This window comes from Dermacentor albipictus, chromosome 1 (genome assembly GCF_038994185.2).
Source record: "Dermacentor albipictus isolate Rhodes 1998 colony chromosome 1, USDA_Dalb.pri_finalv2, whole genome shotgun sequence".
Lineage (NCBI taxonomy): Eukaryota > Metazoa > Arthropoda > Arachnida > Ixodida > Ixodidae > Dermacentor > Dermacentor albipictus.
In genome coordinates, this window is record NC_091821.1 from 224,589,482 (window position 1) to 224,608,943 (window position 19,462).

Genomic DNA, 19,462 nt, shown 5'->3' on the forward strand with positions numbered 1-19,462 from the left:
AAATGAAAAAAAATTACTTACGATTAGCGTGTACAACGCCCATCAACATAGAGTGATCGCCGTTCGCGTAAAAAGCCTTCGTTATATTTTAATTCTTGGCGACATTTAGTTGGGACAGCCGGTATGTTGACACTTTCGCTTACCTCTTACGGAAATCAAGGCGAATATGTCACTAGTAAAACAGATTTTTTTTTTTTCTGACGGGAAAACGGAGATTGGCGAACGCCACTGTTTGGTCCTTTGGCATAGACGTGCATTGCGGCATGAGCGTTCTGTGCAGAACTCGGCGTGAAAGTTTGATCCGCTGGCTCTGTTCTGATTCGCGCAGGTGAAGATCTGGTTCCAAAACCGGCGCACGAAGTGGAAGAAGCAGGATGGCATTTCCAACGCCGAGGCGGCCGAGCTGAAGATCGGCGAGAAGGCGGCCAAAGCTAAGGGCACCGCAGCCGTGGCCAAGGTCTCCTCCAGTGAGCAGCCACTGGGCCTGACCAAGGCAGCCGGTGGTGCCAATAGCCCGCTGCTTCCAGCTGCCGGCAGCAACAGCTCGTCTGCGCTTAGCGTCAACCACCACAGCTTCTCTGGAACCAACTCCGCCAAGCCGTCTCCGTGCGGCGTGAGTGATCTCAGCAACCTTTCTTCTTCGGGCGACCGAACCGACGACAGCTCGCAGCACTACCCGCACTCGTCCGACTTGGACAAGATGGAGAACGGCACCGCGGCCCTCAGCTCGGACGGCGCGGACGGCGCGTGCAGGGACTCCTCGCCCAGTCTCGGCTCCGAGCAGCGGCCGTTCCGGGAAGCCGCCGCCGAGCTGACGTCCCGAACCGGAGCGGCGGCCGCCGCCAAGCAGCACGGCGACAGCTTCGGGATCGTGCCCAGCCCCAGGTCGTCGGCAGTGTTGGTTTGTGACGAGACGGACAAGTTCCAGGACAGCGGGCAGGTGGAACAGTGACCCGCGAGCCGAGACTAGGGCTTGCGCGGGGTGCTCGCTCTGGCAGCAGCTACACGATTGCCTTCTCCGCCCGTGGTGCACGCGCTCGCTTGGGCCTGGTTTGCGACCTCCGACAAACGGCGGGGCGGCGCTTCACGTGGCGCTGAGCTGCTGGCCACGTCTTCCCCGAAAATGCCGCGTGGCCGACCCTTGGCCAGGACCGCTTGAAAGGGTGCCGTGAGGTCGGGGAAAGCGCCTTCTGAGGCCCTGTAAGGATGGAAGACCCCTGTGTGGGCCGGAACCGTTGCAATCTCAGACGGGAGTCGAGATGATGACGCTTTCAACAGTGATCGCGATCTGCCCTGGCGCATTTTTGTTTCCTCTTCGAAGGCTGTACAAGGACCATGTGCAAGAGTGTGCCATTAACCATCATGTTTCACCAGCTCAGCTATTTATTTTTCGACAGGTCACCGCGAGAACAAATTATTCAGTTGATAATTTTGTTCGAAAGCACCGCTCAGACCACCGATTAACGCGACGAGTAAATTGACAATGTCGCGATATATATGATCGCAGTGAGTTGAGAAATAGTTGTTGGCAACTAACTATTGGCAAACAGTTGGCAAATAGAAACTGCTTTCGATTTAGCGCAGTTGGAAAATGGCAAGTGCGTGAAGGTTAGCCTAAGATGCTAAACAGTGAAAGCTTCTAAGGCTCTTACACTAATCTAACCTGGCTTCCTTGACCGGCGTATTATGTGCTTTTTCGCAATGCTCGACATTTCAGCGTCAAATACTCCATTGAAAATCCTATTGGGCAAGAACCATTCTACATGGAGAAAGAAAATGCGACATAGTTTCTCGCACCACCTTCCTAATTCTTCGATGTGAATACGGTTTTTTTGTGAAAAACCCCCATACATCTTATAACGCTCTCTTGACACAAGATGTTGCCTTGTTTCGCTCATACTTTAATCAGTACTTCCTGATGTCAATGGAAACGGCGTGACAATATTCAATGAAGCTGTGTAGCCATGTATGCGCCGACTCACCTGACACCCGATAATTGCAGCGCACCGATTGTGACAGTAATCATTAAGGCAAAACCTCACGACATGGGTTAATGAACATTTCACCTGAACGTGCCTAAGATCCACACACGCAGCCCTTTTATGAGTATATTGTCTTCTCTCCGCATTGCCACTATTGGTTACTTCCCTGAGCCCAGCGCTAATGCTAATTGGAACAGTGCTTAAAATTTGATCAGGAGTAACGTAACCCTTAGGGCTTCTTGCATTCACTCCTCTTATTGTTAAATATGTGCAACGCTGATGGAAGCAGTTGAGTGCATATTCAACTCATCTCTACTCTTTTCGAAAGGTAACATAAGTGCTTCGCGTATCTGTATTCGCCTTTCATCCCCCCCCCCCCTCTAAAGAAAAGCGGGGGAGGCGAGCTCATGAATCATTTGCTGCATTTTCAGCATTGTGTACACCTTAGGGCATGTATGCAATGAATCTGACAAAAAACAAAACAAAAATAAAGAATACACGATATTTAACTCTATTACAGTCAGTTAATACGCAGTAACCAGCTTGTGTGCACTGAGGCGATTTATTTACATGTAAGTTCAAAAAAAAAAAAAGAACGACAGTCCTTTATCAAGATCTCTGTTTGTGTCCGTCGGGTGTTCATTACTGCGACTAAATGCTCGTGCAGTTGTACACCGTTGCCCACATGTGGCATGTTAACGTTCATCCCATGCCCTCCATTGATATATATTTTGTCACACGCCACATTCTTTTGAACAGTGCCACAAAGGACGAAGAAAAAAGGCACAGGACAGAGCGCTGACTTACAACCAAATGAATAAATAATTTGGTTGTAAGTCAGCGCTCTGTCCTGTGATTTTTTTTCTTCGCACTGCGTCACGTTGTTCAAAAATCAGCTCTGTGACCAGATGTACTAACCAACCCAAATGAACACGCTGCTGATATATATTTGTTTATTCAAAAATGCTAGTATAACTTTCTTCATCGTTTATTAAATGTGTATTAAGCCTCAGGGTCCTACAGTTCGTAGTGCCTAATTATTCTTAAGGTTCAAAATTACTGTAAGGCAGCGTACTCGATATCTTACAGCTTTTTTAGACCGTTCGTAATCGTTTGAGAAAATTGAGGTAGTACCTTTGGCTCACGCGTATGGATACTTACGGACTTTACTAAGATATGAGCGAAACAATGCAAACTTCTTGTTTCCCTAACTCCCCAGTAATGGTGGCATCGTTAAATTCATGCAGCTTAAAATAACGACCGGACAGTGACAGGCCAAGCTTGGTAGAATATGTTGAGAATCGGAATCAGAACTTCAATAATACGCTAGGGGTTCTTCAGGCGAAACGCTGCTGCAAACAGCTCGGAGGTGCTTGAAGGCCCTGCATGAGAGCGTGACAGCCAGCGCAATTGAGGGGAAACAGTTCTACATCGCGCAAATGTACATCGGTACATCTTGTGAGCAAATGGTTACACTGAAATCGGGCACGATGGGGAACAGGTCATGCACGACATGCTAAAGCGTCCAGTATTGTGCGCAAGACTTCTACGGCTACTAGGCTGACTCAAGTCGTCTTGCACTTGCCACATTGTTCACCGAGAGCTTTATAAGACGGATGATGTCTAATGAACACGAAGCTGTGAGGTGGTGGCAAGCGTATGTTCCTCCAGACAGGATTTTATTGATTTTCCCTTGGTGCCAGAAATAGGGCAAGCGCCGAAACCGTCAGCTGTTAAAAGCGTTTTTTTTATGACAGGACTTCCGTTAGTCATGCGCACACAGAAACGCTTTAACAGCACAGCTGAAAGCACGCTTTCGTCAACATTGTACAGCGTATGCGTGGAGGTCACTTATGTTTCACCGTATTGAGCGGTGGTGTCATCAATCATTGCATGTTTGTGTAAAGTGTGTTGCTTTTCTGCATTCAGAAGTGTAAACTAAGAGAGCTACAGACGGTGTGTTTCCGCCCTTGTTCTAAATGGTTATGGATGTACCCGGAAATACATTCTTCCTATATCAAGCTAACGGGAATACGTAAAACAAATGAACGCGCTCAGTTTCCATCGCGTCGCTATTCATTATGCGCGGTTAACAGTTCCTTTAGTGCTCCGTCTAATTTGTCGATACACAGAGCCTTTCGTGCTAATCTTGCTTTACTGCTCACGAATTGCAAATATCCGCGGTGAAGCAACGTAGTTGCTTTGCGGTGCGGCCGTCTGAGGCCTTCTCTACCATGCCACTCGGTAAGAGAAACCTGATAGGCGAAGTGCTTAAACCTTCGGTTACTTTTTTGGCACGTATGGTATCTGCAATCAAAATAATTTGCAAACCAAGTGAGTAAGATGGGGAAAAAAGCGGTAGAAGTCATAAGAGAATGTTTTCTTCGTTTCGAGACCTTTCGGCAGAGCTGCGCACTTTACATACGAAGGAGGCATTGTTGAAACTTGTATGGTAATTACATTTCCTCATGTCTCCTTGCCTTTGATTGCGAGGCAAGGCGCCTGGAGTTCCACAGGGTATTTACACACGACTCATACTAGCCGCAGTACAGGTGTTTACGAATAATGGAATTTGTGCATTAAAAACAACTACACGCTTCAAGCTCCTGGGCAAAACAGGCTTGTGGCGAGTTTCACTGAACAAAGGCAGGAGAAAGGCTCTAGCCTCCCGACCGTCTTGATATCCACTGTCAGATAACGTTACTTTTGTTCTGGTTTTCCGTTTCTTTAGGACCTGCTTCTCGCACTTCTTTAAAGCGCTTTGATGTAGGAACATTTGCCATTTCTAATCGACAATGAGCAGGTACTTTGAGGAGTGTCACTGGCTTTGACATCAATTTTCTGTCAGCTCGTAGTGGTGAAACATTCCGCACTACACTTGTTGAGTTAATTGCATGATGTGCCAGAATATAGCTTTACATTAAATGTAGAAGGGAAAATACAAATTTGAAGTTCTATCTGGAAATACTCAGAGTATTGGCTGAACCCTGATATAGCGGCCTTTGAGTTACGAAGTCTCTTGACGCTGACTTTTTTGCGTCGTGTGTAGGTGTTTGAGTCAGCGTTGTCCGTATAATACCACCGGTTCTTATGTCTCGTCATAATGTCGTTCATAACGGGTGACTATAGTGTTAGCCATTTTGCATGATGCACTATATTTGTGCTGCCAGGCTGATGCAGTTCGAAATACTTTCAACTAAAGAGAGGAGTGGGTGTTGTTGAGGTGACATTACTGGGTCAGGCCATGGCATTAGCCATTGATCGCATTTTTTTTTCTTTCTAACGAAGGTCGTCCTTGCCATATACTACTGCATTCTTGAATGTGTGTCGAGAATGTTCATCGCCTATTTATTTGCAGATATAACAGATATATAAATATGTAAATAAGTAACATACGATGCGCGAGAAGAAGCATCGCGATGAGTGTTGTTAGTCGAGCTTATTTTTTTACTACTGATGTGTAGCGAGAGGAATTATGGTCCGCAGCGGGTAGCAACGCACTTGGCTCGTCGGGTGCGGTACGTACATGATTCGGTTCGTGAACACACTAAATAGCCCCACGAATATTTGAACCCTGCTGTACGACTAGGGGATGGAAAGGGAGCAGAAAGGTGATGGCTCTTGGCTACTTCTCAAAAAAGATGATTCTCAATTTTTAAAAAAAGGGGGAGGGGAAAAGAAAACAAAAAAAGGCTCACGACGCATTGTTTACGTGCATTCCCGACAAGGGCAAATGGCGACAAGTTTCCGCGCAATGAGCTTGGCCTACCTCATCGCAATCGTGGTCATTGCACTCATCGGCACTTCATTGTTAAGGCGATTGTTTCTAAAAAATTTGAAGACGCCCCCCTTTTTTTTTGCGAGCACACAAAAAAATCGCGGGAAGGAACTTACCACCGCCAACCCGGAGCAAACCCAACCAAGCAGCCTGTATTACTTGTCAATACCATCAACGCTTTAAAAATGCTGGTGTTAAAAGTGTAAGTCACTGCCAGTTTTTGAAAGAGTCATGGAGGCAGTGATAGTGAAAGCGAAAATGCCCATCCACCTGAAGTAGCACGAGGCTACTAATCAATGCCATACGGATTCCTTAGAAAGAAAGCTTCGCAGATGGTACTGCAATGATCAGTGAATCTACAAATCGAAATGCGGCGACATTTATAAGCAAATAAGTTCTGCAGGATTTCTGCAGCACTCCGTTGTTTATTTAACGAGTCAATAATCATTTGCACCCATGAGTAACATTTCTTGTAGACCGACATATCTCACATAAAATTTAAAAAAAAGACCAGATAGAAGAATACAGCATATGTATTTAATCCAACTCTTATGTGTTTTAATTACGAGGGCAAACAAAATTTACTCGCACGGCGCTACAACAACAGTTTGTAGCATTAGGATTTCTTGCCTGAAAATCGCATATCGAAACAAATACGGTTATCGTGGCAAATACTGAATGAAGGTAGTCACTTACTGATCGGTGCTTACCAGCATCGAACCTACGTAGGACATAGAACCTGTCCAGGTTTTTGCTTTGTTGCCGTTCTCTGTTCGGTGCATGTCTGGTGCACCGGCATAGTGGCGTGTTTGCACCGTCATGCATGTATCGCGAAATATTTCAACGCGCATAGCAAGCGCTTCAGCGCATTCCTGGTGAAAACCTTTTCTGCTGCGTCATACCGTCGGACATCAGATCACATACCCGGAAAACACAATATGGACTAGACAGAAGGTACATATAGATGTCTGTGCACTTATCCAGTCTTATGAAAATTGACTCCCATGAGATAGTCAATAGATGCTTTGTAGAAATCAATGGATTCACATTTTATTATTTGTGTGTTTGGTTATTGGTTTTATCCTGTTATGTCAGGTCATTCATGTGTTACAACGTATCACTTGTAATTGTCATCAAGAGAAACTTAAGAATTGTGTTAGGAGAAACTCGGTGATTTAATTTTCATGCTTCTGGTAGATACCCAAGCGTGCTTTTCTGTTTGATCTCGGTGACAGACTTTGTGATTTGGTTGTGCCAAATCCGGTTGTACACTTTTTGAATTGTGCAATATATAATATTGTTTTCTTTTATTCCCAATAGCGTTTTGCTCACGCCTCGTACAACATGCCCATGCCTTCTGTCAACAAAGCTCGAAGAGAGAGCGCATAATTAGAAGGCATGGACACTCTAGGCGAAGCCTGTTTTATTGTCCCCCCTTCAACTGCCTGTTGAAGTTAATGTGGTCGTGATGCGAAACGTTGGACAGAGCTCGTCGAACTACATTTATGTTTTGAAGTGATGCTGCGCGGCCTTCCTACCTTGAAGCTGCATGTCAGAAGTATCAGAAAGCCTCTTGCTAACAGAAAGGACAGCCACACGATGCGAGTATGGTGTGCGAGCAGTTTGAGCCCCTCTAGAACCCCCAGAGTGTGTGTGCTGTCAAAAGCGAGAAAGCACTGTGCCATGTCAAACCCTTCCCACTCTGTCGAAAAGCGGATTAAAGTGCGTTACAACTCTCACATTACCAGCGATCAACCAACACACGGAAGAAGGTATTGCGGCCGTCCCGACTTACAATCGAGACCGAAGGGCAGGCGATTTAAAACGCGCCTGAAAAGGCAGCACGTGCAGTCCAGTTTGACGAGCTCAGCCAGCTCTGCCATAATTCAATGTGACAGTTGATACCCAATTACGAGTTCACGGTATATTCATTGGCGTCTCAAAGTGCAAACGTTTCTTCTCATCTTGTCACTACTACTAGTAAGTTTCGTTACTTTTCGCTTTACCTATTCGCTATATCAGAATGTTGATGGTAGAGTTACATTGCTGTCTGAACTGAATGGAATCAGCTCTTGCCACCCCTACCACCCTTTGTTTAACTTTGACCTGTTGTGTAACGGCATTGACTGTAAATGCAGCTGCACATAGAAAACTGATACGTTGGTGAAGACGCTAAGGCAATATGGTAGCGAAGCCACAGATGTGCACGGGAAAGACAGATGAATTCAATACACTGTCAGCACACACATATATACAGGAAGAAAAAGAAAACAATACATTTTAGGTAAATGGTGACCAAGTAAAAAAAACTAACCGATATGAATTGCAGTGCTTGGCTTTGAATGAAAGTGCGCGCTTCTCTGTTTAAAAAGCCTTCTTTTCTTCTTTTTTTTTTCTCATGCGAAACAATATGCCCTTGCGTGTGCTTTCTCAGCAAGCACCATATTTGTTTCCTTTTACTCACGGGCAAGTGTTACCCGTATTTGCTCCACTGAGTGGCGCTAACATTCTCCTTTGTACTCTGAATCTCGCGGGTATTGTCCGTCGCGTCGGGTGCTAAACTGACTGCGTGCAAATGAGCGCAATTGCACCCTTGTGGGAATGGGCGAAACTGTTTTGAACCCGCAGAATATTCGCAGCAAAGCTACTACGGAGTTCTAGTCATTGTGAGACACGCCTTCGGCGTTCTTTTACGCCAAAGAAGAAGCCATTGTGTCCTGAGCGCTACCTCTGCTTAACGGAGCGGCATCGAGTTTGGCGAGTCCAGCAAAGCATTCGCTGTAGTGTTCTACTTGTGCAATGATCCTGTGTCTTTGCATGCAGTCCATATTTCATAGTCTACGTCCTGCAGATTGCTACTCTGGAGTAGTTTTGGCTACGCTGGAAGTCCATTTAGACTTGTGAACACCGCGTCAACGTTGTTCCATACAGCACTTTAGTGTTGTTTCTTTTTTTTTTCTTGTATAATTGTGCCATTTTCATGGTGAGAATTACGAAGCAGAGCGACGCGAGTGGCTTCTGCTGTCTCCGTGCGCAAAATGTGCGGAGATTTGTAAGTAGAGTGTGAATGCCTAGATATAAAACTGCTGTTGAAATGAACAAAGTCTCCTCTGGACTCAATTTCTTTCCTTCGAGGATCGCGTACAGACAAAACGCGCGAAATGTCGGTAATCAAGCTTAGGACACGACAGAAGTAAATAATTTTTATATTATGTTACTTCGAGTTATTATGAATCACCTTCCTTACTTGAGGAAAAATTTGCAAATGCGTAAGCACGAGTCTTTTTGTAGTAAAGCTGCACTTACTTAAAGCACAAAGGCGATCGTTTCATCACTTGTTACATGCGATATCGTTGTCATTTTAGCGAAGCACTTTCCTCCGTAATTAAAATGAGGAATAAAGGAACACAGTCAAAGCTGAAGTATCTTCAGAGATTCGAGTGTCGTCGAATTGAGGGAAAAGCTTTTCGGCTAATACACACAAATTTACGCATCATGGCAACATCACGAATGTAAATATCATCTAATTTTCACAAGGAAAACGGAGGTACCCAAACAAATGTGTATGTATGCACAACGTCACTTGTATTGATTATGCTTTGTAGGCTCCACGACCTGCTTTTTGGTGCACATTCGCAATAGCGCTAGCCGAGTCAAAGACACATCTATAAAAATGCAGATGAAGTTCGCCGTGGTGCAGAGTTCTTGCTCGAGCGCTATACTCATTCAAAATCTGAGAGACCGAGAGTAAGAGGCTCGAATAATTTCTATGTCAAATAGTTTTTCTTCTTCTTTTTTGTATATTTGAGGTAGCCACCGCGGTGGTTCAGTGGCCATGGAGTTGAGCTGCTGAGCACAAGGTCGCTGGTTCGATCCTGGCAGCGCAGGCTGCATCCCGATGAGGTCGCAAAGCAGAAACGCTCCGCTACTGTGCATTGTGCGTACGTCAAAGAATTCCAGGTGGCCAAAACCAGTCCTGAATCTCCCCCACTTCGGCATTCCTCATAATCAGATCGTGGTTTTGGCACATTGAGTGGTAAACCTAGGCCAGATATGCCTTATCCGAAGGCAAACTAATGGCTTGTATAAAGACACAACCGGAAAGCCGAAGCTAAGTAATATTTTCGCTATTAGTTTAACGCGTTCATTATCATAAACCTGAAAAGAAACTCCTTGTCACTTTGCTTCCTTCACCGTCACCTTCAGCGCAGAATAGCAAATCAGTATCGACCTCGTTAACTTCCTTGCCCTCCTTCTCAATTTTCGTATGGTGCCAACAAGGGCAAATGTATGATGCAAAAGTCTGACTTATTTATTTTGTTAGTTAGGTGGGTATTAGTTAGTCAGTTACTTAGTTAGTTAGCTAGTTAGTTTAACGTCCCAAAAGAGCACAAGAGCTGCGAGGAATTATTGTATTTTGCTGGTCTAGTTGCTAGTTGGTGCGCAGTCGACTAAGTGACCCCAAGCGCAAGACAGGGACGACAGCTGTGTTTTTCCTTTTCTGTGTTCCTGTCTTGTTGGACCAACCATGTGGCTACGATGCAGCCTTATTGCAGAGTCCCACATTCATTCTGACCAGCTGAGTTTCTTTAACGTGCAGGCAAAGGTCGGTAGACGAGCGTTTTTAAATTCCGCCGCCATCGGAATGCCGCTGCAGCGACCGCAACTCAGAAGCCGCGACTTCGCGCTCAGCATCAGAACGGTATGGACATTGAGCCTAGCCTGCAGGTTCGCCGATCCAGTGAAAGCAAAATCTAGCCCACAGCTAACTAGTATACTTTAGGTGATCTTACGAGAACTGGCGCATGGTACAACATGAAACGGTTAGTGTCGGGACAGTTCTAGAGGATTTCAAGAAAAAAAAAAGAAAAATGCAGCAGGTCCAACGAGTTGGAATCTATATATAGCGAAGCTTTGTTTGAGTGCATAAAGAATCGAAACACGAGCTTGTGTTTATTGAATGCTCGCACGAAGTGACAGGGAAGGCTTTATTCAAGCATTGTAGAGAGTGTAATGCAATGCCGCCGCGCCAGATGCACAGAGGCGATCGCCATCTGGTGCTGGTGCAAAGAACCCAGCGGCGATGTCGCGCGCATCCTCCGCTGTGATTGGCTGCCCTCATCGGCTAGAGAACAGCCACACCGCAGTACCCACGGGCACGAGAACCCGGTGAAGTTCGCTAAAAAAAGCTTCGCTTTTAGTTAAATTAAATTATGGGGTTTTACGTGCCAAAACCACTTTCTGCCTATGAGGCACGCCGTAGTGGGGGACTCCGGAAATTTCGAACACCTGGGGTTCTTTAACGGGCACCTAAATCTAAGTACACGGGTGTTTTCGCATTTTCGCCCCCATCGAAATGCGGCCGCCATGGCCGGGATTCGATCCCGCGACCTCGTGCTCAGCAGCCTAACACCATAGCCACTGAGCAACCATGGCGGGTTCGCTTTTACTAAATAAACTGTTTTGATGGTAATAATTGGAAATGAAAGTACTGCTGTGAAATAATAATGAAAGTGCTGCTGTACGTGAGCCTCTTTCATTCAAAGGTAAGTGGGAACGTTGACCTCTGAAAACAGTTGTATCGCGCATTTCTTTTTTTTTTTCCTACGTGTGACACCCAACCACCGCATCTCTTTCAGACGAGATATACCTATACGCCAAGAAAATGTTTGACAGACTTGGTAGGGTTTTTAGCCGGTGTCGTACTTTTGCGAAAAAAGCTAGACAAATCTGCTCGATAGGACAGACAGATGACGTGATACGTGATACGTGATAGGACAGACAGATGTCTGTCCTATCACGTGCTTTTGTACTAGATTTATGCGGAATACAATGACGATGGGTCATCCCACGCCAACAGCGTAGCTGCACTCAAGCACTGTAGGAGCTAGCTAAAGAAAAAGAAAGCGCGAAGGAAGTGCAAAACAAAAAAATTGCGTTCCGAACTGGAGCAGTAACAAATTGCACAACGACCAAACTTTCGGCCTATAGAGACGACTGCTGTTTTGACGTCACGTCCCGCATAATAAGTAAAAGAAGGGCGAAGTAAGATAAAACCAAACATTTGCGGGGAAAGAGGGACAGACCCGTCCCCCATTTCGAAATTTAGGCGGCGCGGGCAGCTTGCTCAGTCGTCTGGCACGCGGACCACAGCGTCGCGGCCGTTTCCTCTGCGGGCAAGCGGGCGCCCGGAGCGGTGACTGGCCGCGCCTCGGCGACAGCGCGCGCACGCGGGCGCAATGCGCGTGACCGTGCCGGCTATCGACAAGTGGCAACTCGGGCCTCGTCTTCGTCGGTGAACGGAGAGGGAGTGACGCGAGCTGGACGACCAGACACGCGCGCCGAAGGAGCCGGCGTGGCGAAGCCCTCGTCGGTGCGCGCGTCGCCGTCACGAACGCCGGCAGCCGCCTGGCGCTGACAGCACGGATGCTGCCCCCCTTGGCGCGCCGGCCCCGCAGGGAAGGCCTCGGCGCGCGGGCCGCCCTTTCCATGTTCGGTCCCCTGCCTCCTGCGGCGGCGGCAGCAAAAGCAGCAGCGACTCGGCGAGCACGACACAAACAGCCACCAGCAACCGCGGCTTGGGCCCCGCTCGGATGCCGCCGCCGGTAGAATGCACTCGCCGTCGCACCGGCCCAATTACCTTCCCAGCATCGCTGACCTGTTCCCGGCGCCGCTTAATTCCTCCCGCGCCCGTGAATCGCGCGCGGGAGCAGCAGCTGCGCGGAAGTCTGGCCCGACGATATTGCGCTCAATGCGTCGCTTCCGGCTCTCAATCTGCTAGTGCACTCGCAGCATGCACGTATAGATGTGACTGGCAGACCCCCAGGGGCGAAAGTACCGGTGGTAGCGGAAAGTACCTGAAATCGTTCACTTAGAAACACACGCGAACGCTTTTCTCCATTTTCTTGATTACAGGGCGTGAGTTTAAAAAAATAAGAACGAAATAGTAATACTGTCCCCGAGGTGGGGAGCCTTCCGAACTAACTAACTAACTAACTAACTAACTAACTAACTAACTAACTAACTAACTAACTAACTAACTAACTAACTAACTAACTAACTAACTAACTAACTAACTAACTAACTAACTAACTAACTAACTAACTAACTAACTAACTAACTAACTAACTAACTAACTAATATAAAGAGCCAGAACGTACGCAAATATTCGTTCATCAAGTTTGTGAGAACATTTTAGCATATTTTAAAAAGCCGTGTCGTGACCAAGGACACTAGAACGCAATCTTATTGCGGTCGCACGCAGACGGGGTTAAAAAAGAAAAGAAAAGAAAAAGCTGACGGGATCAGTTGCTTCAGTTTTTCGTGCAGGAGATCGGAAGTGGGAATAAAGGGCAAGTATGGCTTAATGTTCCCCGCGAAACGCCCGGAGCGTCATCTTGTTTTCTTATCTCGCTTAGCTATATTTCTTCATATGATCTCAGTCCGCAGCAGTTGTTGCTATGTCTTCTGAATCTCGCTACGATGTCAGTCACATTCGCCATTGGCGAACTAGACTGGATGCGAGTTTGTCCGGACTGCTTGCCTGCTGAGCACTGTTCCTAGTATATACAGTTATTTACGTTGCCCACTTGATAAATTTGAAAGTGTTTTAAAACCATGCTCTACAGTTATTGGTCTATAACCGCGACATGACGAATAGTCTCTTGAAAATGCGGATTGAAGCGAACAAAAAAAAAATAGTATGGCGAGACGATTTGGAAGGAGGGAACGAGCGTGCCACTGGGAAATTTTAAAACCTTAAATTATTCTAGCACCTGACCTAGAGCTCAGCTGCTATGGTTTTGACAAACAATTAGTATTTATTTGTTGTAATTTTGGCATAAGTAAAGAGTCCCGGTCCCAGTGACATGGCGCTAGTTGTGCTATGCAGCTCTATATCCGCAATGAAATTAACTCACGAAGGTGAAGAGTATGAGTATGCACATCTAACGCATATTTTGGAATCTATGTGAAGCGAAGGTTACGTGAAGGGGTTAAATAAATGTTGCAAATTTCCTGATTTCATTCCTGCGCCTTTGAGCGTAAATTAGTCTGGCGCACGCGCGATTGTGGCAATGTCGATAAGGCATTTATTAAACAATATATATATATATATATATATATATATATATATATATATATATATATATATATATATATATATATATATATATATATATATATATATATATATATATATATATATATATATATTGTAGCGTTCTTTAGTAAATGCCTTATCGACATTGCCTTTTCCTTTTTCTGGCAAACATGCAAGTTTTTCACGAACGGGCCTATGTCACCTTTGTTCATTTCGACAACTACAGCTTCACAAGAAAATAGGTTCGCATCACGTAAAGAGCTCCCAACGCCAGTGCCTGAATGATTTCCCTAACACCATTACGACGAACAGCTTTTATGTATCCCCTACTCATCAATATATTTAGGAACTCCCACGAGATATTGAGAGGCACACACCTATATGCCAAGAAACCACTCAAGTATGCCTCTGATTCTTTCACGCGACCTCTCTACACGCTTTTCTTTTCCGGAACAGCCGAACGCAGCTCTTTGCTTCAACCCATACACAACTCTTTTTTTTTTTATCTCTTTCAAGTGTATATATGTACCAATAAATGAACCAATCACTAAATTAGAGAAAGAGAAGATATTATAATCGCACAAAAGTGGATAGGTCGGCCTGAGTGACGGGCCTTAGGTTGCTACTCGACGCTGTGGAAGGCATTTGGGGGAATAATGGAGATAGGATGTGAAGAGGACGAAGGGTGGGTGGTATGACGAAAATGGTGATGATGAGAGCTGCACGGCATACTGTTTCTGTGAAAAGCCTACGTGCATATCTCACACCACAGTCATCTTCGCGGATAGAGGTAGACATAATTGCACTGTAACTAGGAGACTGTATACATATTGCATAATTTTTGCACCTGACAGCGCCACTGGCGTATTTAAACCAGATAGTAGCAGCTGCAGGGCGTCAATTACTTGTCGCGGCATCGCTTTGATGACAGAGTCCAATTTGATATACGTTAGATTATCATTTATTTCCAAAGGTCTTCCAGATAAGAGAGAATAGGGGTTAGGATTTCTAATTAATAAGAACATAGCGGATTACACTGTTGAATTCTGTAGCATTAATGAGAGGGTAGCTGTCGTCGTAATAAAACTAAATGGGAATAAAACTAATAAAATTAAATGTTATGCAATCCTACGCTCCAACCTCCAGTCATTATGATGAAGAAATTATTAGTTTCATAACGATGTTGAATTAGCAATGAGAAAAAGTGCAAACCCAGTCTACTGTAGTCATGATTGACTTCAATAGAAAAATGGGGAAAAAACAGGCTGGCGAACAAGCAATTGGTAACTTCGGTATCGATTTTAGGAGTAGTAGAGGAGAGACGTCGGTAGAATTCGCGGAAAGGAATAGACAAGGCATAATGAGTACCTTCTTCAGGAAGAACAGTACTAGAAAGTGGACCTCGAGACGCCTTAATTGAGAAACAAAAGAATGAACTAGATTTCATATTCTCTGTAGATCCCAGCATAATACAGGATGTATAAGTGTTAAGTAGGTTAAAGGCAGTGATCATAAAAAAATTAAATTATGGGGTTTAACGTGCCAAAACCACTCTCTGATTATGAGGCACGCCGTAGCAGAGGACTCCGGAAATTTAGACCAGCTGGGGTTCTTTAACATGCACGTAAATCATGGTACACGAGTGCTGTCACAAATCGCCTCCATCGAAATGCGGCCGCCGCGGCCGGGATTCGATCCCACGATCTCGTGCTCAGTAGCCCAAGCAGTGATCATAGGTTAGCCAGGTCTAGGATTGCTCTCAATTTGAAGAGAGAAAGAGCAAAATTATTTATGACAAAACAAGCCAACCTAGACGCGGTAGCAGTAAAAGCAAATGAATTTAGGCTCGTGCTCGGAAACAAATATGCAGCTTTAGAAAAGGAAGATTAGGATAACATAGATGTAATGAATGAAACCGTAACATGTCTGATTTTAGAAGAAGAAATGAAGAAATTGAAATGGGAAGTAGGAGGAGGAGGAGGAGGAGGAAATAACGAGAGAAGGCATGAATATTATCCAGAAATGCGCCTGGTTGGCTACCCTAGTCTGAGGGACGAGAAATAGGGAATAGAAAGATGAGATAGAGAGAGGGAGGGGAGAGAAAGGAAAGGCGCGGTGAGCTCGCGCACGCACGCGGAGGGCCTGAGCGAGTCACAGACGTTCACATAGGCCAGCCTCCCTCAAGAAAGACAAAAGTACCTTCATAGCTTTGTGGGCCGACGAGCGATGGGGACTGTCTTCATGTAGCAGCCGCACAGACAACAGCCGATCGTCCAGTCCAGTCCAGTCCAGGAGGTAAGGGACCAAGGAACCCCATAGGTAAGCTCACCCAATTGAAAAAGGACCTAATAAAGAAACAAGAAAACATGAAAGTGTCTAAGTCACGGCTTCAGGTTTAATTCTTGGAACTGTCAAAGCTGAAAACGATGTAGAAAGTAGGCGATATTCGAAATTGTAACGTCGGAATGATTGAGGAGGCAGTAAAAACTGGGGGCAGCACGAAATAGAGAAGAAAACTTTGCATAGGACAAGTCACGATGTATGCAGCGAAAGATTAGCGGGGTGATGTCATCAACAATTTCGATGGTACAGTTGAAGCAGCAGAAGAATTCTATACTGACCTACACAGTATTCAGAGAAGCAATGTAACCTTCATTGGAAGTAATGAACATGATACAGAGGATCCTTCTATAACTCGCGATAAAGTTAGAAGGACGTTGCAAGACATGTCGAGGGGGAAAATGGCATGGGAAGATGGAATAACAGTCAATTTAATCAAGGATAGAGGACATATTAGGTTGAAAAGCTTGCGGTACATTATACGCAATGCCTGTCAATTCAAGTGTACCCGAGAGCTGGAAGAATGCTAACACTATATTAATCCATAAGAGGGGAGACGTTAAAGAATTTAAGAATTATAGGCCCATTAACTTGCTTTCAGTGTTGTATAAAATATTCACCTAGGTAAATTCCAATCGAATCAGAGCAGCACTTGACTTCAATCAACACCGAGAACAGGCTGGCTTCAGGAAGGGATATGCTACACTAGATCCAGTCCATGTCATCAATCAGGTAACTGAGAAATCTGCGGAGCACTATCAACCTCTCTTTATGGAATTCATATTTTATCAGAAGGCATTTGATTCAGTAGAGATACCAGCAGTCACGGAAGCAATGCGTGTGACAACCCTTTGAAAAACAAAACATTAAAAGTGCGAACACCTAAGGACCGAAACAAGTCTGTGTACTACTGGATGCCAGCGGTATAGTAACACTCTTCAACATACTTTTAAGAATTCGGTCAGCGCGGGCCTGCCAACGAGCGGAACAAATAGCAAATACCTTAATGCCATATATGAAAACGCTGCGTGCAAGGGCATGCACGATTGCTTCTTTTTTACAGGTAGAGGAACGAAAGCTTTACTACTACTACTACTACTACTACTACTACTACTACTACTACTACTACTACTACTACTACTACTACTACTACTACTACTACTACTACTACTAATAATAATAATAATAATAATAATAATAATTGCCATCTTACAATAATCGTACATCAGAAGGCAGGCCCGTCAAAGCCAAGGAAGTGGCTCGCGTGACTTGGCCCGGCATGTCGGCAAACAAAGACAAAATGGCAACATGTGCAGGCATGAAAAGCTAGTGAAGCTTATAACAACAAAATGAAACAGAAACTTAGCTGAAATCAGTGACAAAAGAAATGCAAGAAGCAAGAAAAGAAAACATGTAGTATTATACATATCTTACAGTGCTTTCAACAATTTTTTCAAGTTTCGTTTCGATGTTGCAGTAAATATATGATCAGGTAGGTCATTGAATATTCTTGGGACATAAGCATACCTACTAGCTTTACCAAATCTTGTGTTGCAGTGCGGTACTATAAAACGCAATGTTTTCCACAGTGCACAGGGAGCAATATATTCCTGTTTGAAATCAGGGTTCCAAAAATGTCTTAGCACAACCGTTTGAGTGAACAGTTTTAAATGACGGAATACTCAGATGTATAAACAAGTTCACATTGTCGGCCGAGGAAGAGTTATACGCAATGGACTTCAACATATATATATTTTTTTGAATTCTGTCAATTCGACACAGCCATCGAGATGAGTGAAACCCAAACAATGTGATGCCATAATGTAACACACTGTATGCTAAGGCATGCATGATAGTGATTTTTACAGGCATCGGAACAATGGATTTAATGTTAAAAAGCAGCGATGAAACACTGAGCCTGCCGCAAAGATATGTCATGTGATCATTCCATGAGAGGCCACTGTCAAAGAAAATACCAAGGTATTTAATGGATTGTCAGTGCCTATCTGAGCTATTTACTTTTCAACCGTGAGGTGTGTTCAAAAGGCGCCTCAAGCTAAAACGACAGACAGTGAAATAGTGGTCTGCTAAGCGTTGCGTAATCACGCATGAATTCAGATCGTGATCAGGTGCCCGTACAGAGACGTGGTCTAAGCAAGAATGTGTTGTTCGGCCATTCACAACTTCTTCACGTGTGAAGATGGTGACCATGCTTTCGAGGCCAAAAGCAGAAAGGGCCGATAGATCATCTGACACTTGAGCTTTGCCTGGGCATAATACGTCAATATTTACATCACCGGTGAGGCAAAACACCTCCTCATAACTGAAACGCTTCAAAACAGTCTCTAATGCTAAACAGTCTCTAACAGCGACTGACGCTGTTTGCAGGAGGCCGGTAGATCCCTAACAAAGTAAGAGTGGTCTGGAAAAAGCTTACATTTAAACACAGGCATTCCGCATGAGCAAGATCTACACCAATGCATGATACTGTGTACTTTTCATTCACAAAAACTGCAATCCCACCCCCTCGACGGTGCGAACGAGTGATGAATTCTGCACTGTAACCTTTTTTTAAGAACTGCGCGCTTGGTTCGGAAATATTTATTTTGGTTAGCACAAATACATCTACAAAATGTGCTGCATCTTCTGCAATATTTTAAAGCTCTTCCCAGTATTTACGTAGACTACGAATATTTATATTGACCAAAGTAAAGCCTAATTCGGAATTCGGACCGAAGCTGTCCTTAAAAGCTCGAAAGCTCCGAAAATCAAGTAAAAAAGACAGAGTTATATTCATTGAATTTTTTCAACATCCGTTTCCTTGGTAATGCGAATGAGTGGAGAGTCTTAGTACTTCTTAGCGAAGATTTTTCCTGCTCTCACCCAAACGAACTTGTACTTGTGTTGCTTGCCTGCGGCCCGGGCAAGCCAGAACAGATGCCGATTTGCCTTGGTTAGATTGTCATTAAAGTAGAGCTTCGGAAGCACTTTGGATTCACAGAGCCGTCAAAGTTTTCCACGAGCCTTGATCCAGTTTTCTTTCATGCTTACCGTTGAGAAACGAACCAAGACCGTAGAGATAGTGTCTGTTTTGCCAGAAAGTCGGTGGACAGTAACGACGTCAGCATCAACAGAAAATTCGGGTAAATCAATTTTGTCAGCCAGATCATGCAGTATTTTCTTTAAATCTTCCTTATCGGCAACCGGCAAACCCCGAATTTCCAAATTTGCCGTTCTGCTGTGCTGTTCAGATTAATTTTG

General features: G+C 44.8%; 1 protein-coding gene across 1 annotated transcript in view; it reads left to right on the plus strand.

Moving 5' to 3' along the window:
* LOC135912069 (homeobox protein Nkx-6.2-like) overlaps positions 1-7,073 on the plus strand; it is a 195,800-nt gene extending 188,727 nt beyond the window's left edge. The window contains exon 3 of the mRNA XM_065444447.1: positions 329-7,073. Coding sequence (XP_065300519.1) covers positions 329-952 — 624 coding nt within the window. The 3' untranslated portion in view covers positions 953-7,073. The remainder of the gene's footprint in view (positions 1-328) is intronic.
* The last annotated feature ends 12,389 nt before the right edge of the window (positions 7,074-19,462 follow it).